The sequence below is a fragment of the Crinia signifera genome, chromosome 5 (assembly GCF_055691185.1).
Source record: "Crinia signifera chromosome 5, ASM5569118v1, whole genome shotgun sequence".
Lineage (NCBI taxonomy): Eukaryota > Metazoa > Chordata > Amphibia > Anura > Myobatrachidae > Crinia > Crinia signifera.
This window is the reverse complement of record NC_139221.1, coordinates 43,719,677-43,745,921: the sequence shown is the minus strand read 5'-3', so window position 1 is coordinate 43,745,921 and position 26,245 is coordinate 43,719,677. Positions and strand designations below refer to the sequence as shown.

The 26,245-nt window shown below is 48.5% G+C and overlaps 1 protein-coding gene across 1 annotated transcript in view; it reads right to left on the bottom strand.

Moving 5' to 3' along the window:
* RP1 (RP1 axonemal microtubule associated) overlaps nucleotides 1–26,245 on the bottom strand; it is a 221,106-nt gene that overhangs the window by 66,992 nt on the left and 127,869 nt on the right. The window contains exon 23 of the mRNA XM_083145115.1: nucleotides 10,168–10,300. Within this exon, the coding sequence (XP_083001241.1) occupies nucleotides 10,168–10,300 (133 nt within the window). The remainder of the gene's footprint in view (nucleotides 1–10,167; nucleotides 10,301–26,245) is intronic.

The following is a 26,245-nucleotide window of genomic DNA, read 5'->3' as shown; positions in this document are numbered from 1 at the left end:
GATGCTGCAATTCAGTCTCTGGGACTTGACTCACACCTCTTGCATCCTTTGTTGCAACTTTCCACAGCTCAGGGTCCAAGACTTGCTCCAAATACAGCTTTCAGCACTGCCTGTTACTCTCTTCCCAGCTCCTCAGAGCAGCAGCATGCTTCCTCCTCTCACAGACTTCCTGTCCCAGCACACTCTCCTTCCAGTGCCCTTGCCCCTGCAGGCAATGCTGGGTCCTAAAGCCCTCCTTGACAGCACATTGCAGTCTTGTGCTGTCCACCTGTAAGAGGCTGCCAGAGAGTTAACCCCTGATGTGAACACTAACCCTTTCAATCTCTGAATAACTGTGTGGGGGTACCACACAGGCACCCGCAGCGGGTCCACAGCGTGCAGCGCTGGGGAAGATGTTCCCAGCTGCTGCGGGAGGAGGGGGGTAACGGGGTGCTGGGGGGACCTGTCCTGCCTGCGGTCGGATCTCAGCGTTGGGGGGTGCTGGGGGTACCTGTCCTGCCTGGTCGGATCTCAGCGTAGAAGATGATGTGCGCCGCTGCTGTATCAACCCCCCCCCCCCCTCATCCGGCAGCCGGTCCCTGCGGCGTATGGAGTGTCAGTATCGGCGGTCCCTCCAGCGCATAGGAACTAGTACTAGTTCCCATGCGCCAGAGGGACCCCCGCCGCTGACACTCCATACGCCGCAGGTACCGGCTGCCGGGGGGGGGGGGGGGGGGGGGGGGTTGATACAGCAGCGGCGCACATCATCTTCTACGCTGAGATCCGACCGCAGGCAGGGCAGGTACCCCCAGCACCCCCCAACGCTGAGATCCGACCGCAGGCAGGACAGGTACCCCCAGCACCCCTTGCACCCCCCAGCACCTTAAAAAAAAAAAGACACACTTAACCTGGGTCAGCCCTGCTATATATATATATATATATATATATATATATATATATATATATATATATATATATATATATATATATATATATATATATATATATAAAATATTATTTAAGGCAGGGCTGACCCAGGTTCAGTGTAAATGGTGCAGACCCAGGTCCGACCCAGGTCAAAGTGCTGTGTAAATGGGGTATAAAGCAGGGTCAGACCCTGGAAACTCCAGCGTTCAAAGACCAGGGTCGGACCAGGGTTTTTGGTGTAAAAGGGGTATAACTGTGAATACATAAATAATATCTGCCAACTAAGCTTTAATAAATTACTTTGGCTTTTCCATAAAAGGTCAAACACAAAGGTTTTGGCTGGGATTCAATAGGAGCCTAGTTCGGTCTGAATTTGTGAAATGCCTGATTTTTACCCAGTTATGCAGATACAGTCGCACTTAGACACAAAATATATGACACAGTATCATTGTATGCAACTGTATTTGCATACCACATAAGGTACTGTAACACTGCTGAGAAATACTGTATCTGAACATTTTTTCTGCAGATACAGTACAGTCACAATTGCTTACAGAATATAGGCATGCATACAATTGTAATCAGCAAAGGCTGCTTGTGGATTTTATTAGCATTGCTATGCGCAGAAGATGAATTCAGTGGGATAACTGGAAAAATTAAATGTACAGTACATGAGTTATTGTGACCAATCAAAGTATATTTAGATTTTTTTTTTTGAATTGTAAGGTTAGAAATAATTTGAAAATGTTTATTTATTACAAATGTGCTATCATTTTTGTACTTGTAAGTTAATTTAAACATTGCTGATTATAGCTCAATTAAACACGCCAGCTCCAATTATTAGGTGGCAAGGGGGTTTCTATGGCGAGGATAGCTCTCACCCTATTTTCCTATATCGATGTTCCGGAGGAATCCTTGCTGTCAGAGGATGGTGAGAATTGCCCCGAACGGCGAAGTTTGCGGCTAATGCAGCGATCCAGCTACATATAATCACGAGCCTCGCCGTTTTGACTGCTGCACTCGCTGTTTCCACCTCACATTTTAGAAATAGCGAGGTGGAAACGGCGAGGGCAGGGGGTCAGTTGAATACTGAGGGCGGGCTATGACGGCGAGCAGTAGGCAGTGGGCACTGCTCGCCGTCATAGCTACCCTGATTGGCATTGAATATACTCCAATGTCTGACTTTATAGAACTGTTTTGTGTGATACTTGCTAACTCGACTCCCATTATATCAGCTTTCAACTGTTAGAATATAAGTCGCATTCCGGTTGGTCCGAATAAATCAAACAATTGCTGATCTAAATACCGTCAGATGTCAGATCCCATTTGCATTTGTAGCATAAAATACACAATTACATTGGCCGAGTACAAGGGAAAAGTTTGATATTGTAATGTCCGAATTTTAGCAACTTTTTCATGGCCGCCAAAATTGTCTCTCGTTACATCCCTGCCTTTATCTCTTGAGTTTGAGTAGGCACTACCTTTGCTACAGTATAAGATCCAAAGTAAGGCCCTTATAATGATTGATTCGGTTGGCACCATGTGGTCGGACGGCCGATGTTTGGTGTTTGCGCATGTGCAGAGGCATTTGTGCGCATGTGCGAACGCCTCGCATGTCCGAACACGGCATGAGTTCCGTGCAGAAAACGATCGGTCGGACCCATCCGAGCAGGGGGTGGAGAGGGGTGTGAAGGTCTGTTTGGGCTCATTACCATATGCGTATGCCCCGCATTTCATGGGCGTTCCCATGAAAACGCTGGGCGTACTTATGGTAATGCGGCCGTGACGCACTTGTGGGGGGCGGAGAACTGACATAGCCGGATGTCAGCTGCCTGCCCATATCACTGCTTTCATACGGAAAAATGTCCGAGTGGTCTGGAGCACTTGGTGATGCTTGACCGCTCGGTCCTTCATTCAATGGTCGTTGACTATCGGAGGATGAGGGAGGTTTCCACAGATGGAGGAGGTGTTCACATGAAACATCCACTCGCGGTCCGTTCGCTCGGCGTCTTACCGCATTCGGACGGTGTGAGCGATCCCTCCGGTAGGCGGGGCTAGAACGCTCGGTTCATGTCCGAAGTACGGACTAATTAATATGATGTAGAACAGCTGGAGAAGAGATTGTATAGATACAATATCCATGCAGCTGGGTGAAAGGGAATTTGTGAAAAACCATCCCAGTGTAATTGTAAGAACATAAAAGGAGAAAAAACGATTAGGTAGAGGAATATGTAAATTTATTTTAATTGCTTAAAAGCAAGTACGTTTTATCCATTTCATTTAAAGTATTACTTGATATTATCGGTGCATGTGAGAATCGGGAACAATGGAGTTTCTCAAAAGCCATAGAAGAGTACAACTAGTTTTTATGATCATAAATCTTTGTTCTAAAGAATCTTCTTTTCACTTTTACTGTATTTATAGAGTTTCTGCATCCCTGGTCTTTGAGTTCCATTTAATGATATAGCTTGCACTACTGAGTGACCTCAATAACCCCCAGCCTGCTAATGTATAGTTGTGTAAAGCCAAATTCTCCAGCCTTGTTCTGATGTTATCTAGAAATGTCATAAAACTGAATGCATTATAATTCCATTCCTTTGAACTTCTTATACCGAATCTCCAATGTCCTAGGTCGGCGTGTCTGCCCGTCTGCAAAATCTCCTGTACGTTCTGTATATTTGTCTTTATCTTCCGGTTTATTTAGGTCTGTCTACAGGGGCGGAACTAGATATTCGTAGCCCCCATAGCAAAAGTTTGTTGGGGCAACCTATTTAGCAACTGATGGTGATACATGTATGTAAAACATATTACTTAGACAGTAAAGATGGGCCCCCTTCAGATCAGGGCCCCATAGCAGCTGCACCCCTTGCACCTATGGTAGTTACGCCCTGGTCTATAATAGCTGAATCAATTAAGCAACCTAGTGGCCACTAAGGAGCCCAGAGGGCCCTAACATTTATTTCATGTTTAGTTTTCTTTTCTATCAAGCAGGGGGAAGAAGGGGGCTGAAATCAATGTTACATAGTGCCCTGCCCCATAAGGTTAAAATCTGGCTCTACTATTTACAATTAATGATAATACTCATTTAGGGTGGCCAATCCCGGGATCGGCGGGATCCCGGGATTTGGCCCCCAAAACGCCGGGATTTCAATCATGCGTTTGCGCATGTGCGGTCTAATGCCAGGCAGCGTCTGAGCGGGTGCTCAGCAGCTGCCCGGCTTCTCCCGTCCCGTATAGTGCGGCTCTGCGCTGCGTGATGACATCAGAGTTCACGCTGCGCAGGCCGCACAGGCTGCCTCTATCCTGTGACCGGCCAGATCACCCACCCAGCAGTGGACCACGCCGACAGCAGACCAGCCCGCTCACTCATCAGTCCGGCTCACCCACCCTGCCCGGCTCCACCTCCTGGCTCCCGTCCGCACCACGCATATGTAAGTAAATATGTGGGCGGTTGAAGCGGGTTTTTTTTATTAGGGAAACCAATCCCGGGATCCCGGGAATCCCGGGATTGGGCATTTTTCAATACCGAATCCCGGGATTGAAAAAATGCCCAGGGATTGGCATCCCTATACTCATTGAGTAAGATAGCCCTGGCCAGACTTCTCATTATGTTGCAAATAACTCATTTGGCCAGATGCATCAAGCTTCAAAAAGTGATAATGTGGAGAATGATAAACTACCAGCCAATATTTAAAATACCCGCTATGTAACTATATGAATTCTATAGGCTGCCTGATACCACTCAGATTCTTTGTTGGAAGGGATTAAACAATAACATGCACAACAATAGAGGTCTGGCGCCTGTATCAATGTCACAATATTGTGGCCAATGGTAGTCTGTTCCCACAAACACAGATAAAATGTCCAATATCACTATTTATTAAAAATATGTATTACAAATAGCGATGTTACAGTACATCCATGTTCATTGATTCCTTTCCTTTATATAATCAGCTGCTATATCCATGCCGTTTGCACTTTGAGAATACAGCACTTTGGCACAGGAACACTTTATTTGGATGCACTTTTGGAAGCACTTGCACTTTATCTACTGGGAAATCAACTACCCAAGTCTACTGTGGTGGTGCCGCAGTCTTGATCCAAAGCATAAAGTATCCAAAGCATAAAGTTTCCACACATGGGGGTTTATTCTAGTTCATTCTTTCTGACAAAATCCTTCTTAGATGGACAAAACCATGTGCACTGCAGGGGGGCAGATGTAACATGTGCAGAGAGAATTAGATTTGGGTGAGTTATTTTGTTTCTGTGCAGGGAAAATACTGACTGCAGGATTGTACACTTCAATATAGATCTCACTTTGAAGAAAAACCCCACCCAAATCTAATTCTCTCTGCACAAGTTACATCTGCCCCACCCACAGTGCACATGGTTTTGTCCATCTAAGAAGGATTTTGTCAGATAGAATGGACTAGAATAACCCCCTAGGTGAGATACTTCATGCCATTGTACCCAGATTATAGAGTGCATTCCATAAGTACTGTATCAGTTCCATAAGTTTTTTGTTTTTCATTTTGGGTACTTGTGTATTATCATGGCGCCCATCGCATCGCAGACCATAAGGCATGCGATGGTATGCGATGCGATGCCACGAGATGTTACCCAATGTCATACAATGTTAAAATTTATGGCATTGTATATGGCATACAATGCCATACGATGCGATTATAAATTGTATAAGCACCCTAATGGGTGCTTACAATGTTAAATGCACCCCCACGCCACCCCCAGTATGAACGTGAACCCGAAGCGTGGCGAGCGCCGCGAGCCCGCGAGGGGCGGCGGTACGCGTCCTCCGACCTTTTCATACCCCCACTATCCACGTCGGCATGGAGTTAATTTTATATAGTGTGGCAAGCGCAGCGAGCCACTGAGCCCGAAGCGTGGTGAGCGCAGCGAGCCCCGCAAGGGGACGCGCACACCTTCACAGGTATACGCATCCCCTCGCGGGGCTCGCTGCGCTCACCATGCTTCGGGCTCGGTGGCTCGCTGCGCTCGCCACACTATATAAAATCAACTCCACACCGACGTGGATAGTGGGGGTATGAAAAGGTCGGTGGAGGCGTACCGCTGCCCCTCGCGGGCTCGCTGCGCTCGCCACGCTTTGGGTTCACGTTCATACTGGGGGGTGGCGTGGGGGTGCATTTAACATTGTAAGCATCCATTAGGGTGCTTAAAAGCACCCATAAGGGTCCTTATACAATTTAACATCGTATAGAGGGCTTACATCGCATCGCAGTGCATCGGGTGTATGGCATGCGATGCGATGAAAAATCGTGCGACTTAATATCGGGGGCGCCGTGATAATACACAAGTACCTCATTTTGTTTTTCATTTTGTATGTTTCATTTTTTAAGAAATATTTTGTTCTGCTTGATGTCAAATAAAATTAGCTCTTTAAGCAAAGTGTCAGTAACAAGAGGGTTGCGCCACACCATACTATGCATTGTTGTACCAATTTAAATAATCAGGGCAAAAGCTGTACCAGACCAGGGGTTGATATTGGACATTTTAAATTGAAAGGGGTGTACACATGGTGAGATTTTGGCAGGAGATTTTGACTATATAGTTAAAATCTTCTAGAAGATTAGCCAAATCTCCCAGTTTTTCCCCTTAGTCAATATTGTCTAGCATAGATTGCTTAGCATAGATTGAAAGTACAGGCAAGGCAATTTTGACTAGATCATAGACTATCACTACTTATACAAAATTGCTTAGTAAAAAATCTCCAGTGCATCTAGCCCAAATTTCTGGTTCATCTAGTCAAAATTGCTTAGTCAAAATTGGCCATTAGCATGTGTACAGGGCTTTAAAGCTAAAGGTCATGTCTAATATCCATTTTACTTTGTGGTAATTTCCTAATATACACATCAGTCTCTGCTCCATTGAAGCTTGCAATCTAATGTATCCACAATGAACACAGAAACATACACAGTTTTAAGCCTCATACTAAATGGCAACAGTTCTGAGTGTTGTACTGTCCTTTCAGTGTTACTATAATGCATAACAATTAATTTAAAACCGGACACCATTGTCTGCAATGACCCGACACCGACTCACAATGTTAGTTGTGTTCAGGAGCAATGAGTCTTTTTGAACACTGCCTGGTCAATTTCAGTCAAACCCAATCAGGTTAAGGGGTGACCTCAAATGACCTATTATGGAACAGCATTGCAAGTGCATTCGACATATACTGTATTTTCAAAGGAATTGAATCTTCTTTGTTTAAAAGCAACTGAAGCACACGTTGGCACTCAGCCTTTGTACAGTAAATGGAAGGTAATCAACATAAACTGGGTCATTATGGGGGAAATTTACTAATATGAAAAACCTAGTTTTTCATATTAGTATTTTCCCTACGACTGCATACGACTGTTTCAGTCGTATGCAAAGTCGTGTTCCGGAGGGGGATTTACAAAGCAGCCATATACAACTGCTTTGTAACCCTCCGATGGTGTAATGATTCTTATTAGCTGGCCATATATACGGGCGCTAATACGAACTAGTAGAGGCAGTCTGCACGGATCAGTCAGATCCGTGCAGGCTGCAAGGTGTAAAAAAAAAATAGAAAAATTAAATAAATAAAAAAAAAACAGCGTGGGGTCCCCAATAAAGGGGTCCCCCCCTCCAGGACTTACCTGACCAGGCTGAAGCCTGGTGCTGTCCCCGGTGGCCCTGTGCGGTGGGCACCGGGCTGATCTTGGTGTAAAAAAAAGATGAATAAACTATTGTTTTAAACTGTGGAACTATGATTCCCAGCAAGCCTCCCCCGCAAGCTGGGACTTGGAGAACCACAAGTCCCAGCCTGCGGGGCATTAAAGGGCCCGCTGTTTTTAAAAAAAAAAAATTAATTTTCCTTTTTTTTTACACTACAGCCTGCACGGATCTGACTGATCCGTGCAGGCTTAAAGCAAATACGACAGGACAATCAAGGTGTATTTTCATGTCGTATTTTCATGCCTGTTTTACACCAATTAGCAGCCGTATTATCAGTACGGCTGCTTAGTAAACCAGGAGTCACCATTCTTTTGAATGGTGATTCCTGTCGTATTCTATCGATGGTGTAGACATTCGTATTTGTAAATAAAAATACGAATGTGCCATCTTTAAAAATACGAATTGCTGTATTTTTGGGATAGTAAATCCCAAAAATACAAATGTGTAAAAAATAGGTGTATTTCTGCCTACGAATACACCTATTTTTTACGAATTCATATTAGTAAATTTCCCCCAATATCTCTGTTTGAAATATTTGTATAAATACAACTACTATTCCTACCCTAGCTCTTGTTGATTATATTCTATTTTGGGGACTAGTGACAAACATACAGTATGAGAAAGAAGGAAACGAACAGTCACAAAGCAAATCAATTTAAAATGAGAGTGGAAATGCAAGTATGTTTTTGACAGGTTTTGCTTAATGTTGGGACATAGAAAGTTACTGTGCAGTTTATGTAAAGACTGAGAGCATTTAAATGCTGCTCATTAAGGAAGATTACAAATAGGAGCGAGCAGAGATTTTTATAAGTCTCATAAACATGCATTCAGTATTTAATAAACAAATTGAAAATAAAAGTGACGTACAATGGTTATTGTAATGTTATTGTTATGGATAGCGTATGTGTAGAATAGACAGAGGAGGAAGCAGCGCGCATTCCCGAGCCACTGCAGAGCGTTGGATCTATCTCCTCCTCAGTAAATGTGCCCAGCTGATGGGACATACCATATCACCCAGCAGGGCAGGGGGAGCATAAAAGTATGCAACAGGACAAACAAAGTGTACCCTTGCTGGTTTGCTTCACTTGCCACCCATTACTAGAAGGAATAGATGATGGCATGGATAAAGGAATTGTTGTTCCACCGTCCATGGTAGTCCAAACTATATTCAGTAAAGAGAAACTAGCCGCAGCCCACTGGGGCAGAGTGACAGAAGAAAGACTGGTACTCTTTACCTAGAAGGGCGCCCATCGCGGGCATCGCATGCACTAAAAAATCGCATGCGATGCGACCGACGCGATGCCCGCGATTTCCCATAGGGAACAATGTTAAATGTCCCAATTGACCCGATTTTCCTGTTCAATGTCTCAATTGACCCGATTTTCCATAGGAAACAATGTTAAATGGCCCACAGAGGCCAAATAGGCACCCTGAAGTGTGAAATGGCCCCCACAATTGTTAACGCCACCCCACGAACAACGTCAACCCGAAGCGTGGCCAGCCCCGCGAGGGGCGGCGGTACGCGTCCTACGACCTTTTCATACCCCCACTATCCACTTCAGCGTGGAGTTGAGAATAGAAAGTGTGGCGAGCGCAGCGAGCCACTGAGCCCGAATCGTGGCGAGCGCAGCGAGCCCCGCGAGGGGATGCGGACACCTTCACAGGTATACGCGTCCCCTCGCGGGCTTCACAGCTGTCCGCGTCCCCTCGCGGGGCGCGCTGCGCTCGCCACGCTTCGGGCTCGGTGGCTCGCTGCGCTCGCCACACTTTCTATTCTCAACTCCACGCCGACGTGGATAGTGGGGGTATGAAAAGGTCGTAGGACGCGTACCGCCGCCCCACGCGGGCTCGCTGCGCTCGCCACGCTTCGGGTTCACGTTGATCGTGGGGTGGCGTTAACAATTGTGGGGGCCATTTCACACTTCAGGGTGCCTATTTGGCCTCTGTGGGCCATTTAACATTGTTTCCTATGGAAAATCGGGTCAATTGAGACATTGAACAGGAAAAACGGGTCAATTGGGACATTTAACATTGTTCCCTATGGGAAATCGCGGGCATTGCATCGGTCGCATCGCATGCGATTTTTTGGTCGCATGCGATGCGACCGACGAGATTTTCTTTTACTAACGATGCCCACGATCAAATTCGTGGGCGCCCTTCTAGGTAAAGAGTACCGAAAGACTTATGTTCCTATAAACCCTCATTGCACATTGCTTATAGTCAGTGGGGGGGAAATGGGTTCTAATTCTGGGCTTAATGGAGGGGCCCGGTAGGGGCCTGGGACCCCATTCCCCTCTCACCCTCACCTCTTAGACTCTTTCTCTCTGTGTGGAGGGAGGCCGCTGTCAATGACTGCAGCAGTCTCCTCTGTCTGGAAGGCTAACTTTTGTCAGGGGGTGTGAGCAAATTTTTGTGATTAGACCACGCCTCCTGCTTTACCAAGACCCGCCCCAGACTGTCAGCCTTGGTTATGGTGAAAGGAAAACATATGATTGTGTAATTATGCAATAAACAAAACAATATTACCTGGGAATAGAAATGCACTATTTTCCACAACTGGAAGCTCACACACGACGTCACCATTTCCATGACTTTTTGACAACCACCTGTTGGCTTCAAAATTGAATGTTTTTCCATTTTTCATTTTCTGTAGAATTATCTGAAGGGAAGAGTTGACATTTTATGTAGACTTACATTGTTATAAATCTTTCTTTATAAAATGTTTACGGTTTAGAACAAATATAATGTCTCCTTTCAAAACAGCCAACTGAATGGTTAGGACAGTGGTTCCCAAACTGCATGCCTAGGCACCCAGGGGGGTGCCTTGGGGTGGTGGCCCAGGTACAAAACAAATTATTTGGTATCCAGGCATCAGATCTAGTGTCTAGGTAGACACTCAAAAGATCGAAAACTATTGGTCGACAGTCAAAAGGTCAACATGGAAAAGGTCGAAATGAGATTTTTATGTAGACAAAGGTCAACAAGAGTTTTTAGACTCAACTAAAAATTACTTGTTCATACTTTACCATCCCTGAGGGCAGGCCCTTAGAGTGAAGGGCCTCACACACTACAATGACGATTTCATTTGATTACGACCTTTTGGTCCGATATATCATTTGTAAAGTGTAAAATTGTATATGTTTTCCATCCGATCCGATGCCTGGAACCGTGAGTGTCTGATAGGAGCCCCATCTAGCCCCCTAATCCAGCCCATCAGATATATTTTATGGTACAAATGTATGCCATAAGATATATATCATGCGATGTATCGTGGCTAGATATAGCATATGCAATTAGTGTGGCCAATCCCGGGATCGGGATCGGCGGGATCCCGGGATTTGGCCTAAAAAAGTCCGGGATTTCAATCCCGGGATTGGAGAATCCAATCCCGGGATTTCGGGATTAGACTGCGCATGCGCAGTCTAATGCCGGGCAGCGTCTGAGCGAGTGCCCGGCTGTTCCCGTAAGCTGACCCGGCGTGCGGCCTGCGTAGCGTGACAGTAGAGGTCACGCTGCGCAGGCCACACGTCACCAGTGACCGCCCGCCTACCCGCCGACCTGCCTCCGCCTGCCCGCCTCTTCTCCGCCGCCCGCCTGCACGCCAGCCTGCCTCCGCCCACCTGCCTGCTGTCTTCGATGGAGGTGCACTTGCCGGGAGGCACCGTGCACCTCCAAACCCACTCCCGGCCGCCCGTCCGCTCCCTTATGTAAGTAGATGTGCGGGTCGGCCGGGGTGGGTCCAATGCCAATAATGGGCTTTTTGGTTTGGATGCCAATCCCGGGATCCCGGGAATCCCGGGATTGAGCATTTTTCAATCCCGGGATTGGCATCCCTATATGCAATATGTCTTATGCAAAAAAAGACCCCTACAGTATGTACAAAATCAAATGGAATTACTCCCGGGAAGGTCCAGGGAGAGTTTTGACCCTCTTGACAATTAGTTGTCAACCTTTTGATTGAAGACCTAGACACTGTAGATCTACAAGACCATAACCAAATTATTTATGGTCAAAATCATAAGCAAAACCAGTGCTGGTGGCTGCCAATCATAAAACATGTGTACAATTAAAACCACAACTACAGATGTGTACTTTTCTGTTCCTGCATCTCACAATGCATCTTCCAAGATGTGCCAGTGTGCTCATATCCTTTTATCCGCAATCCATTCACTATGAATGGGAGATGCAGAACATGACCGCTGAATGCCACGACATAACGTTATGTAACAATACACTTGACAGGTCAGCACAATTTACTTATTAATTTAATATATCTTTTTTGAATTTATCAATAAGAAACTTCCTCTGCTGGCCACAAGTGGTACTGCAGTCCAATATTTAAGCTTAGTCATGTTTTAGCGTATCCTTAAATGCAAATGTTCAAATATATGTTTCAGTTTAACAAACACCATATATACTGTACTGAGGTACCTGGCATTGCTCAGGTTTTTTTTCTTAAACCCCATGTCCTCTACCCCCTCCAAGTAATGCGACCTTGCCATATCTTGCTTCCCTAACCGACTTTGTCTATTGGCCGGACCCCTTTTTTGGACCCCACAGAGTCAGGATTGGGGGTTTTAGTAGCCGTGAACCTTATCTGGACCCAATAAAGCCACCTCGCATTAGCTTCATCCAAATCGGTCCAACAGTGTCCGAATGCATAGCAGACAAACAGACGAAACACAGACAACACATCTGTAAGAGGTAAGAGATGACAAATATGTAAGAGATCATGGCTCTGGGGACCCTGCTCCTCCCACTATGTAAGTCTCAGTCTGTGTCTTCCGCTACCTCCATTCCCTTACATAATGTCACTGCACCTGTCATGTGCACCCCTGTTCTCACTGACACATCCCTAATTTCCTGATATACACTGTGCTTGCTGCTGGGGGACCCTGCTCCTCCCACTAAATAACTCTCAGTCTGTGGCTTCCTGCTACCTCCACCCCCCTCCTCACATTACACTGCTACTGTCACATGTAGCCCTGTCCTCACGGACACATCACTAATTTCCTGATATACACTGTGCTGCTGGAGGACCCTGCTCCTCCCACTATATAACTCTCAGTCTGTGGCTTCCTGCTTCCTCCACCCCCCTCCTCACCTTACACTGCTCCTGTCACATGTAGCCCTGTCCTCGTGGACACATCACTAACTTCCTGATATACTCTGTGCTGCTGGGGGACCCTGCTCCTCCCACTATAGAACTCTATGTCTGTGGCTTCCTGCTACATCCACCCCCCTCCTCACATTACACTGCTACTGTCACATGTAGCCCTGTCCTCACGGACACATCACTAATTTCCTGATATACACTGTGCTGCTGGAGGACCCTGCTCCTCCCACTATATAACTCTCTGTCTGTGGCTTCCTGCTACCTCCACCCCCCTCCTCACCTTACACTGCTCCTGTCACATGTAGCCCTGTCCTCGCAGACACATCACTCCTTTCCTGATATACTCTGTGCTGCTGGGGGACCCTGCTCCTCCCACTATATAACTCTCAGTCTGTGGCTTCCTGCTTCCTCCACCCCCTCCTCACCTTACACTGCTCCTGTCACATGTAGCCCTGTCCTCGTGGACACATCACTCCTTTCCTGATATACTCTGTGCTGCTGGGGGACCCTGCTCCTCCCACTATATAACTCTCAGTCTGTGGCTTCCTGCTTCCTCCACCCCCTCCTCACCTTACACTGCTCCTGTCACATGTAGCCCTGTCCTCGTGGACACATCACTCCTTTCCTGATATACTCTGTGCTGCTGGGGGACCCTGCTCCTCCCACTATATAACTCTCTGTCTGTGGCTTCCTGCTACCTCAATTCCCCTCCTCACCTTACACTGCTCCTGTCACATGTAGCCCTGTCCTCGCAGACACATCACTCCTTTCCTGATATACACTGTGCTGCTGGGGGACCCTGCTCCTCCCACTTTATAACTCTCAGTCTGTGGCTTCCTGCAGCCTTCATTCCCCTCCTTACATCATGTCACTGCCTCTGTCACATGCAGCCTTGTTCTCACTGACAAAACCCTCTGGAGGGGAACACCCAGCATTTCATGGGCATCATAATGAGAATGCTGGGCATTCTCCTGAGAACGCAGGCGGGCCAATGCCTGCCAGGGGCGGGCGGCTGAGGTAACAGGAAGTCAGCAACGCCCCATCTTGAGCAGACACCGGAGGAAATAAAATTAAGTTCTGACTGACTTTGATTTCCGAAGGTATGTCGCTCCTCCCCCTCCACCATCCCACGCCACCCGCCATCTGTACAGCGAAAGGGGATGCGCGCGCACGAGATGCTTGTCGTCGGTCACCCGGGGTCCCCACGGCCTCCCCGCACTCCCCCCCCTAACCCTGTCCGTCTCCCTGAAGCGGAGACGGACAGGGTTCCCGTCGCCCCGCCAACGGAAACTGAAACGCACGCGCGTCTCAGTCAGATGGCGAGCCGGGCTGCTGGCGGATCACCAGCGGTGACGTTCTGGCGATTCGCCAGCAAAGAAGAGCCCGGCCCCATCTGTATGCCAGAGTATAGTTTTCAACTGCTGTATAAAGGAGAATCACTCATCTATACACATAGGGGCCGATTCAGTCCTGCTCGCGCAGGTCCGAATTCTAGTGACAATGTTGTCTAGCGATGTTATTTGATAGGATACAGCAGATAATGGGGCAGATGTATCATAGCAGCGCTTATCGCGCCGCTATGATACTTCCTGCTTCGCCTCAATAGCGAGGCGAAGCAGGAAGGGACATCGACAAGATGTATTAACATCTTGTCTGCCGAAGCGGGGGAGCGCTAACTCCCCCCTCCGGCGATGTCCCTTTCTGGAGATAGCGCATCAGTTAATACTGATGCGCTATCTCATGTCCCCCGGCCGGCCGCACTGGGCATGCGCGGGATCTCGCTGTTCACGCGAGATCCCCAGCGCAGCCCAGACCTAACAGCAGGGACAGCGCTGTCCCTGCTGTTTAGATAGGGCTTCGCCAGCCTGATGCTGGCGAAGCCAAACCCGGCTTCATGCGGAACGGTCAGCGATGCTGACCGTTCATACATTCGGCCTGCTATCATTTTGATAGCAGCGCCGATATGGACAGGGGCGCATAGCGCCCCTGTCCATTACCGCATCCCGGCCGCTTCATACATGGGGGAGAAGCGGTATCAGTGCACATAACGTGCGCTGATACCCCTTCTCCCCATAACGACCTTTCATACATCTGCCCCATTGTTTGGACACACAAAATGGTTTCATCCACACTATGTGGGTGTCGGTTTACTTGAAATGCGACACAGGTAATAAGGGGCCCATTTATCATTCTACATTTGCGGCTAAATCCCTGAAGAAAAACGTTTTCGGGGGTTAGCCGCAAACATTAAGTATCACCCCAATGTATGTAGGAGGGACAGTCCCTGCTGCTATCCCTCCTGCACCACCGCCAGCCGCCTCCCTCATAGGTTTCTATGGGGGATGCGAAGCTGCCCAATATATCAACATCGGGTAGCAGCGAATCACATCCCGGGGCTTCTGCCATTCTGAGATGGCCCACTGTAGCCTATGGGCTACACACCGCACTGTTGCCGGGGCAGGGCGGTCAGCGGGGTCAGCAGGGGGGGGTCAGCGCTAACTGCACATGCGCAGACCCCCGGCGTCTGGCTCAGCACATCACAGAGCTCCTTTCGAGCAGGGGATGGTACATTCCGCCATTTGGATCACATTTTACAATGCAATCCCAGGCAGTAATATTACCCCCAGATTGCATTGTAAATGCGATCATTGATAAATGGGCCCCTAAGTCTGCTTCCAAAGACCTAGAACCTGATTCAGGTTTGTCCCCAATTCTGATGTTCGTACAACTAAGCGATTATGGGTAGACTGTGCACGTGCCGCGATCACACAGCACATGCACTTTATACTCTTGTGATGTTGCTCACAGTCAGGAATACAAATATAGTGCTATAGATTATTTCAGGGAGGGGTGTCCCAAACTGGTATCTTGCCTAAGGCCCAATGTGATCTACATCCGGCACTGTCAGTATCAATAATATGGGTAACATGCTAAATAACAATGTAAAGCTTGGTGACTACAGAACTCTATGTCTGCGTCAGACTCTGAGTGAGACTAGTAAGAGCATCTTCAGTGATCAGCACATTATAAGGCAGCTCCTCATTCAGCCTCCAGCAGAGACTGCGCAGCGCCCTATCGGAGATGAATGTCACCAGTGACATACGAGAGTCTGTGAGAGAAGCATTCATCACTAGAAGTTCCCTTATAAGCAGGAATTTGTATAGTCAGCGGTGATTACATGATCCGCAAGAAACAGAATAGAGCTGTATAGCAGGAAGACAAAGACAGAGCCCAGTGTGAAGAAACGGTTTATATTGGAAGATTTTAAGAAAATATTTTCAAGTAAAAATATTTTTTGGTACTTGTTTAGAATCACGGAAATGTTTTAGAAATGTTTAGAATCACTGCTCCCACGATGGGCACCGTATACGGAAAAATCGCATCGCATGCGATCGCATGAGATCGCATGCGATCTGATGCAATGTCATTTTTCACCGAAATTATGGACATGAGTTGAAATCATGTAAAATGCACCCCAAATGTCATTTTTCACACTGTACCACCCCCACTATCAACGCCAAGCCGAAGCGTGGCGAGCGCAGAGAGCCCGCGAGGGGCGGCAGTACGTGTCCTATGACCTTTTCATACCCCCACTATCCACGTCGGTGTGGAGTTGAGATTAGAAAGTGTGGCGAGCGCAGCGAGCCACCAAACCCGAAGCGTGGCGAGCCCCGTGAGGGGACGCAGGTACCTGTGAAGCCCGTGAGGGGACACGGATACCTGTGAAGGTATCTGCGTCCCCTCGCGGGCTCGGTGGCTCCATGCGCTCGCCACACTTTCTATTCTCAACTCCACGCCGACGTGGATAGTGGGGGTATGAAAAGGTCGTAGGATGCGTACCGCCGCCCCTCGCGGGCTCACTGCGCTCGCCACGCTTCGGATTGGCGTTGATAGTGGGGGTGGTACAGTGTGAAAAATGACATTTGGGGTGCATTTTACATGATTTCAACTCATGTCCATAATTTCAGTGAAAAATGATATCGCATCAGATCACATGCGATGCGATCACATGCGATTTTTTAACAAAAATGCATAAAAACATGGTAAAATCGCATCGCATGCCACTACATATGGCATGCGATGGCATGCGATGGGAGCCGTGATTGTACACAAGTACCTATATTTTTTTACAATATATTTTCACTATTCTGTGCCATGGGCAGGGCCGGCTCTACCACTAGGCAGCTTTAGGCAGCTGCCTAGGTCGCCGGGATTTGGGGGGGGGGCACAACCAAGTCTGCTTATCAAAAAAATCAAGGATGTCTATGAGGATCCTTGTTGTACTTAATGTAGGTGGCTGCTGTGGAACTTCTAAGACCTCACCATTGCTTCCCCCTCCTCCTTGTACTGTGTTTTTGGTGGCAAAGGGAGGCCTCCAGGGAAAGTAGGGGACTTGCCCACCTTCCTGGGGTGGGGCTGGGAGCACCACCCAATTTTTGGGAGCCTCCCTGCCATTCTGGAATGTTAGGCAATTATGCCTTAGGGGTTGGAAATGAGTATTGGTGGCAGTATGGGGTGGGGGGTGTTGCAGTAGGTTGAAGTTTTGCCTAGGGTGCTGAGAAGCCTAACACGGGCCCTGGCCATGGGAACCATACATTATATTTTTGCTGGATTTTCAGGTCATTCAGGTGTCCGTCTCCAGTGAGACAGGTCATGGGTTCTAATACAGGGTGTGACACTTGCAAAAATGATGTTAGGAGACGAGTCAGCCACAGAAATGATATTGACAGCTTTCAATTAACTGATTCAAACTTGCAGGAGAGGAGAGGTGCCCACTTGGGAGCAGGAGCCTGGCGGAAAATGACTCCAGTGCCTCCCAGAGTTACACGTCTGTATCTACCCATATACTAATTATCTTTGACTACTGTGGGAACAGGTCTGTATCATTTGCCCATCAATAGTGGTAGCATTTGTAGCCACTGGAACCAGGCCATGGGAGCACAGCTGTGGTCCTTGTATACTACCTCTGCTCAGGACAGCTTACTTCTTTTACCCAATTATGCTGCTTTCAGACTGCAAAACTGGCTTTGACCAGGTATTTTAAAACGTTTCTAAAAAACGGGTCTGCCAGCTGAAACCCCTTTCACACCGCATGTCTTTAAAAGGTATTTCAATGCAGTTTTTGTTCCTTCACAACACTGAACCCGTTTTAACCAATAGAAAACAGTGAATGAAAAAAAAAACGGGTCTGAAACGGTTAGGACCCTGCTTTATTACCGTTTAGAAATACCAGTTCAATAGAACCGGTAAATTCACCTTTCAGACCGCACAAATTACCGTTTTAAAACTGTAAAAAAAATGCAAAATAATGGGTAAAAAGTGCGGTCTTAAAAGGGGTGTTACATATGAGGGAGTGCACTCTTCAGTACCTATAGAAGGCTTGCTAAACTAATGCCCCTACACATAAGGCGACGGGAGCGGTGCACTGAGCAATCCACTTAAGCACAGATCTCTCCGCACACAGTGCTGCATCAGCGATGCACCAGTGATGTGTGCTGAGCAATCTATCACTGCCAGATATTTTTATTGATTACTTATTACTTATAAGCCGTCATTTGATAATAGTCAATTTAATGGATTAATCAAAAAGCTACTACCTGACATTTTTTCATTTTTTATTATATATACCTTATATCTTTACTAGGTAGGACAGTTTACAGGGGCAGTATCTGCATGTCTTATCCGTTTACACTGTATTCAAGATGGAATATGGTACAGTACAGTGGATATTTTGCAGTTACAGTACTGGTACATTTGAGGCTGACAGTAAAATCACCAGCATCCAAGTGCCGTCCCCCAAAATGTGCTCACGTGCCTAATGGGAAGTTCGGCTCTGCATCCACCACCGGGAAAATAGCTAAAACTGGCAAAAAAACGCTCAGTGTGTGTATGCATTTGTTTTTCAGCCCAAGCGATTTTTCCCATCATCGGTCACCATACACGATGGGCAAAATCGCCTAGTGTGTATTGACCTTAAATATAAGAGAGAGGTTGGAAAGCATTTAATATTCCTGGTGGATTTTAACCAGGGTTGCCTACCCTCCTGGAATGGCCGGGAGGCTTCTGAAAATCGGGTCCCCCTCCCGGCCCCCCGGAAAGGTGGCCAACCCTCCCACATACCGGCGCCTCCCGCATCTCTCCCGCGGCAGCGTTAATTTCCTGTGATTCGTGGCTTTTTGTGGGAGGGGTTAATTATGCAAATCGTAACATTTAGACCCGCCCTTACCTCGAAGACCCACAAATTGCAGTATTTGCATTACTGGAGGTGGGACTTGATGATGCCTACATCAGACCCCGCCCCCCGATGTGCTGCTGACAGTCTCCTCTCTGGGCTTCTCCCAGTGAGGAGACTTTAAATGTAGGCAACCCTGATTTTAACCCCCTAGGACTAGGGAGGCCAATCCCGGGATCGGGATTGGCGGGATCCCGGGATTTTGGCTTAAAAATGTCAGGATTTGAATGCCGGGATTGAAGCTTCTAATCCCGAGATTCCGGGCAGTGCTGAGCACCTTAGAATATGGCTCAGACGCTGCCCGGCTGACTGCTCCTTACCCTGCCGCTGTTCGGGAGTCAGGACAGCGGTGCTGAGTCTGTCAGGCATGTCGGCGCCCAGGCTGCGCAGCGTGACCCCCTGACGTCATGTCACGCTGCGCAGCCTGGCCACCGCTATGCCTGTCAGACTCAGAGTCAGGACATTGTTAAACCCGGATAGACGGCCGCTGTGCTGCCCTCAGCCGCCCGCCCACCGGAGATAGTCACTATCCTGCTGCTGCCTGTCACCACTGAAGCAGTAAGTGACAGGTCAGCGCAGGAGGGGTTGGGGAAGATTGGGGGGGGATTAGGTTTTAGAATTTTCTTAGTGACATTTGGGGGAGGGGCGGGTTTTTTTTATTAGGGAGGCCAATCCCGGGATCCCGGGATTGACCATTTTTCAATCCCACATCCCGGGATTGAAAAAATGGGTACTTCTGTAGTTTCACGGCGCCGCCGCGCGCACACTCTGGCTCAGAAACTTGGCAGACTGCCAAGAGGCTCTGATTAACCGTGCGCGTGCCGCTCTAGCTCAGACAGAGTGTGCTCGCGCCGCTCTAGCTGTACTGACAGCTACGTAAACAGCGTGGCGGCCGGGCAGCAGCAGCAGCGCGCTGCCCAGGCGCTGGCAGGTCACTGTGGTACTTGTAGTTCCACAGTGAAATAGGCAGCGCCTGGGCAGCGCTGACAACAGCGGGGGCAAGTGGACACACCCCGGGCACAACGCTGACGTGCCGGGGCTTGTAAAGTACTCACCCCGGCACAGCGCAGTATCCCCCATGTACACGCTAAATCCAATGGCTTGCAGCCTAGATCTAGGCGCTAATGCACCTGGATTCACACTCCCTGCAAGCCGCTAAGAAGGAGGGGGGCGCCTGGATTTAGGCGCAAAACCCTCTGAATCCAGGCGCCTTGCGAGCCGCTAAGAAGGAGGGGGGCGCCTGGATTTAGGCGCAAAAGCCAGGCTCCCTGGGAGCCGCAAAGGTGGTTTAGCATCTAAATTTAGACGCTAAAGCGCCTGGATTTAGTTGGGTGGAGGGGTACATCTAAATTTAGACGCAAAAGCATCTAAATTTAGCTGGGTTTAGGGGTACACTATTAAAGCCCGTCCACAGTGGCAGTAGTCGACGCAACAGCTGTCGACTGTGTAAATCCCACTATCCACGCCCACCCGAAGCGTGGCGAGCGCAGCGAGCCCCGCGAGGGGCGGCGGTACGCGTCCTACGACCTTTTCATACCCCCACTATCCACGTCGGCGTGGAGTTGAGAATAGAATAGTGTGGCGAGCGCAGCGAGCCACCGAGCCCGAAGCGTGGCGAGCGTAGCGAGCCCCGCGAGGGGACGCGGATACCTTCACAGGTAAACGCGTCCCCTCGCGGGCTTCACAGGTGTCCGCAGCGACGCGGACACCTGTGAAGCCCGCGAGGGGACGCGTTTACCTGTGAAGGTATCCGCGTCCCCTCGCGGGGCTCGCTGCGCTCGCCACGCTTCGGGCTCGGTGGCTCGCTGCGCTCGCCACACTATTCTATTCTCAACTCCACGCCGACGTGGATAGTGGGGGTATGAAAAGGTCGTAGGACGCGTACCGCCGCCCCTCGCGGGGCTCGCTGCGCTCGCCACGCTTCGGGTGGGCGTGGATAGTGGGATTTACACAGTCGACAGCTGTTGCGTCGACTACTGCCACTGTGGACGGGCTTTAATAGTGTACCCCTAAACCCAGCTAAATTTAGATGCTTTTGCGTCTAAATTTAGATGTACCCCTCCACCCAACTAAATCCAGGCGCTTTAGCGTCTAAATTTAGATGCTAAACCACCTTTGCGGCTCCCAGGGAGCCTGGCTTTTGCGCCTAAATCCAGGCGCCCCCCTCCTTCTTAGCGGCTCGCAAGGCGCCTGGATTCAGAGGGTTTTGCGGCTAAATCCAGGCGCCCCCCTCCTTCTTAGCGGCTCGCAAGGCGCCTGGATTCAGAGGGTTTTGCGCCTAAATCCAGGCGCCCCCCTCCTTCTTAGCGGCTTGCAGGGAGTGTGAATCCAGGTGCATTAGCGCCTAGATCTAGGCTGCAAGCCATTGGATTTAGCGTGTACATGGGGGATACTGCGCTGTGCCGGGGTGAGTACTTTACAAGCCCCGGCACGTCAGCGTTGTGCCCGGGGTGTGTCCACTTGCCCCCGCTGTTGTCAGCGCTGCCCAGGCGCTGCCTATTTCACTGTGGAACTACAAGTACCACAGTGACCTGCCAGCGCCTGGGCAGCGCGCTGCTGCTGCTGCCCGGCCGCCACGCTGTTTACGTAGCTGTCAGTACAGCTAGAGCGGCGCGAGCACACTCTGTCTGAGCTAGAGCGGCACGCGCACGGTTAATCAGAGCCTCTTGGCAGTCTGCCAAGTTTCTGAGCCAGAGTGTGCACGCGGCGGCGCCGTGAAACTACAGAAGTACCAAAAAATGCCCCGGGATTGGCATCCCTACCTAGGACCTAGGTTGACAACACTATGGAGATTATTCTGGTTCACTCCTTTTGGCAAATTCCTTCTTAGATAGACAAAACGATGTGCACTGCAGGGGCGCAGATGTAAAATGTGCAGAGAGAGTTAGATTTGGGTGGGGTTTTACTTCAAAGTGAGATCTATATTGCAGTGTAAAAAAAAAAGCAGTCAATATTTTCCCTGCACAGAAACAAAATAACTCACCAAGTCTAATTCTCTCTGCACATTTTACATCTGCCCCCCCCCCCCCCCTGCTGTGCACATGGTTTTGTCCATCTAAGAAGGAATTTGGGTACTTGTGGAGTATCACGGCTCCCATCGTATGCCATCGTATGCCATATGTAGTGGCATACGATGGCATACGATGCGATGCGATGTTTTACCGATTTTTGAGCATTTTTGCTCAAAAATCGTATGCCATCGCATGGCATCGTATGCCATATGTAGTGGCATACGATGGCATACGATGCGATACAATGTTTTACCGATTTTTGAGCATTTTAGCTCAAAAATCGTATGCGATCGCATCGGATGCCATACGATGGCATCCGATGCGATGCGATGGCACCCGATTTTGCACAGAAATGCATCAGAATGCATTGAAATGTGTATTAAAGTAGTGAAATGCCCCCAAATGCCATTTTTCATAGTGCACCACCCCCACTATCAACGTCAACCCGAAGCGTGGCGAGCGCAGCGAGCCCGCGAGGGGCGGCGGTACGCGTCCTACGACCTTTTCATACCCCCACTATCCACGTCGGCGTGAAGTTGAGAATAGAATAGTGTGGCAAGCGCAGCGAGCCACCAAGCCCGAAGCGTGGCGAGCGCAGCGAGCCCCGCGAGGGGACGTGGATACCTGTGAAGCCCGCGAGGGGACGCGTATAGCTGTGAAGGTATCCGCGTCCCCTCGCGGGGCTCGCTGCGCTCGCCACGCTTCGGGCTCGGTGGCTCGCTGCGCTCGCCACACTATTCTATTCTCAACTCCACGCCGCCGACACATTTCAATGCATTCTGATGCATTTCAGTGCAAAATCGGGTGTGATCGCATCGGGTGTGATCGCATCGCATGCGATGCGATTTTTGGCATACGATCTGCATACCATGCAGGTCGTGGGAGCCGTGATACTCCACAAGTAACGGAATTTGCCAGAAGGAGTGAACCAGAATAACCCCCATGTCTACAGTAGGACCATTATTTCTTTGTCACCAGAACTTTTCTCCTTTTATAAATAAATAAAGCTGACTCCTGTGTCTATTGCAGATAATTCTATATTGTTTTACCTGGGTATAAAAGGTTGTCATCTATCAATAGATATATTAAGAAATTAAAGACAGACAGGGTGTTGATGAAACAATATGCAAAATATTATTTGAATTCTAAGCTACTTAATATTCTCTGCCCTTTTCCTCTACGAGCATATCATACGCAGCAAAGGGAAAAAGTGCTTGTGTAAACATGCCCTTAGAAAATATAATGACCCAGTTCCAACCACCCCTTCAAAAAAATACATTTTTATACATGGCCCAAATACATATATTGTATACATGCGCCAATCACTGGTTTTATGTTTACCTACTGGGTCTAAACATCTGCAGTTTTCACTGTATGGTAACTCCATCCCTGCCAATACTTTCTCACAGGCGCTGCATTACCGACACCAAACTGCACTTTAATAAAGCATCGTTATCTATTTGCTTATGTTTTACTGCAAACTGTACTTCGGCCATTGTTATTGTTTCATCATTTTTGAAGAAGTACTTCTCTATATTAACCATTTGAGTGCCAACACATCTCTGTGCGAGATGCTCAAAATATCAGCTAAAAATGGCAGCGTCATTCAAATTTGTTATATAAAGTCAAATAAAAAATGTTGTGTAAAAAAAAGATTATATTTCCTATGTAAGGCAAACATTACAGGTCATTATGATGACTGAAAAATGTTTGCTTGGCAATTTTCACACCAGTTTTGACAAACTCACTTGGCTCTCAAAGGGTTAAAATCAGAGGTGAAAGTGGGATGGCACGGGCCGCCAGAACACCGTACCACTCATCCCGCCCGTCCCACAGCTGCGTTGTAAACTTTTTAAATAGTAACTATGGCATAAAAGGCCGCTGGTTGGCTGAGAATGGCTGTCTCTCAACCAACCAGCGGCCTGCTACCATGGCAACAGCCGGTGACGAGGTGGGGAAGCAGTGATGTTCACGACTCTCTCCACCGCTGCGCCTGTGCGTCATGGCCCTGTGTCAGTATTTGCTGCTACTGGTAAAGAGGAGCCACCCAGCACCCAGAGTGGCCGGACCCAGGAGAGAAATTACGATAGTCTGAGGGACCCCAGCATCAGCTCAATGATGGTAAGAGACCCCAAACATATGTAATCTACATGTTTGGTAAGGTGATAAATGTGATTCCATTTCAAAGACACAGACTGATGCTGAATTAGTAAAGGATGGCCTCATGTTTGCAGAAAGTAATGTCTGCACTCTGCTCCCTGTGTCCCCCACTCTGCTCCCTGTGTCCCCCAAGCTCCCCCCTGTGGCCCCACTTTCCCCTCTGTGGCACCACTGTATCCCCTTCTCTCCCCTCTGTGGTCTCACTGTCCTCCCTGTGCCCCCCACTCTCCCCATTGTGGTCTCATTGTGCACGCTACTCTCCCCTCTGTGACTGAAATGGGTACTTGTTTCCTATCTGGGCGCCCATCGCGGGCATCGCGGGTACATCGCATGTCATTATAATGACATGCGATGCGACCGACGCGATGCCCGCGATTTTCCCATAGAGAACAATGTTAAATGGCTCAATTTACCCGCGATGACCGCGATTTACCATAGGAAACAATGTTAAATGGATCAATTTCCCCAAATTATCATAGGGAACAATGGGAAATGGGGCAAAAACACCCCTGAACATAAAAATGTCCCCCCAAAAGTAGTTGACGCCACCCCGCCATCAACGTGAACCCGAAGCGTGGCGAGCGCAGCGAGCCCGCGAGGGGCGGCGGTACGCGTCCTCCGACCTTTTCATGCCCTACTATCCACTAGGGCGTGGAGTGAGAATAGAATAGTGTGGCGAGCGCAGCGAGCCACCGAGCCCGAAGCGTGGCGAGCGCAGCGAGCCCCGCGAGGGGACGCGGATACCTTCACAGTTATACGCGTCCCCTCGCAGGCTTCCCAGGTGTCCATGGCGACGCGGACACCTGGGAAGCCCGCGAAGGGACGCGTTTACCTGTGAAGGTATCCGCGTCCCCTCGCGGGGCTCGCTGCGCTCGCCACGCTTCGGGCTCGGTGGCTCGCTGCGCTCGCCACACTATTCTATTCTCACTCCACTCCCTAGTGGATAGTAGGGCATGAAAAGGTCGGAGGACGCGTACCGCCGCCCCTCGCGGGCTCGCTGCGCTCGCCACGCTTCGGGTTCACGTTGATGGCGGGGTGGCGTCAACTACTTTTGGGGGGACATTTTTATGTTCAGGGGTGTTTTTGCTCCATTTCCCATTGTTCCCTATGATAATTTGGGGAAATTGATCCATTTAACATTGTTTCCTATGGTAAATCGCGGTCATCGCGGGTAAATTGAGGCATTTAACATTGTTCTCTATGGGAAAATCGCGGGCATCGCGTCTGGCACATCGCACCCGATTTTTTATCGGCCGCGATGCCCGCGATGGCCCCGATTTTACCCCCGATGCCCGCGATTAAAATCGTGGGCGCCCAGATAGGAAACAAGTACCCTGAAATGCTCCTATTTCCCATGGCGACACCCCTTATCCATATGGCCACACCCACTTTTCGGTGCATGCCTTCAGCGCACACGCACACGGTACCACTGAGAATTTTTTCCTGTTTGCAAAACACTGGTTAAAATTATACTGAGAATGTCAAGACTTGTAACTACTCTTTGTGTATCTGCTAATGTTACTGTATTTACATTTTTTCTTGGGTTAGGTGTATTTGGAATGGTAAACGGGAGTGATCAGTAAACATGAGCTCTTCTATACTGTGTCATTTCTTAGCACCAGAGACATCTAGTGGTCAGTTGTGAAAAATAAATGCAGTCATTCCAGTGATTGATAATATAATTATCTCAGACTGTAAAGCTGTAAATTAAAATATTTTAGATGGTTTTGCAGAAAGAAGTTAAGATGTGCTTATTGTGTCATTGGCACAGGTCAATCATTTGTAAACAACGTATAGACGCAGCATAGTGGCAAACAATATGAAATGTTTTACGGTAAAACATTTCCCCTGTGCTGGTGCATTTAAGGCAAGCATACTCACATGCAATCCTGCTCTTCCTTCCTAATCACAATTGACTGAATTTAATTCTAACATATTTTTACATTTTAAGTACTTCTTCGTGATTCATAACTTATAAAGCCAGAAAATAAGAATGTAGGTCAATGACGAAAGGCAGGGACAAAAATGTAAATGTTGTGGCTGCCCCCTGAACAGTAGACACAGTTGGCATTATAACTTGGTAAA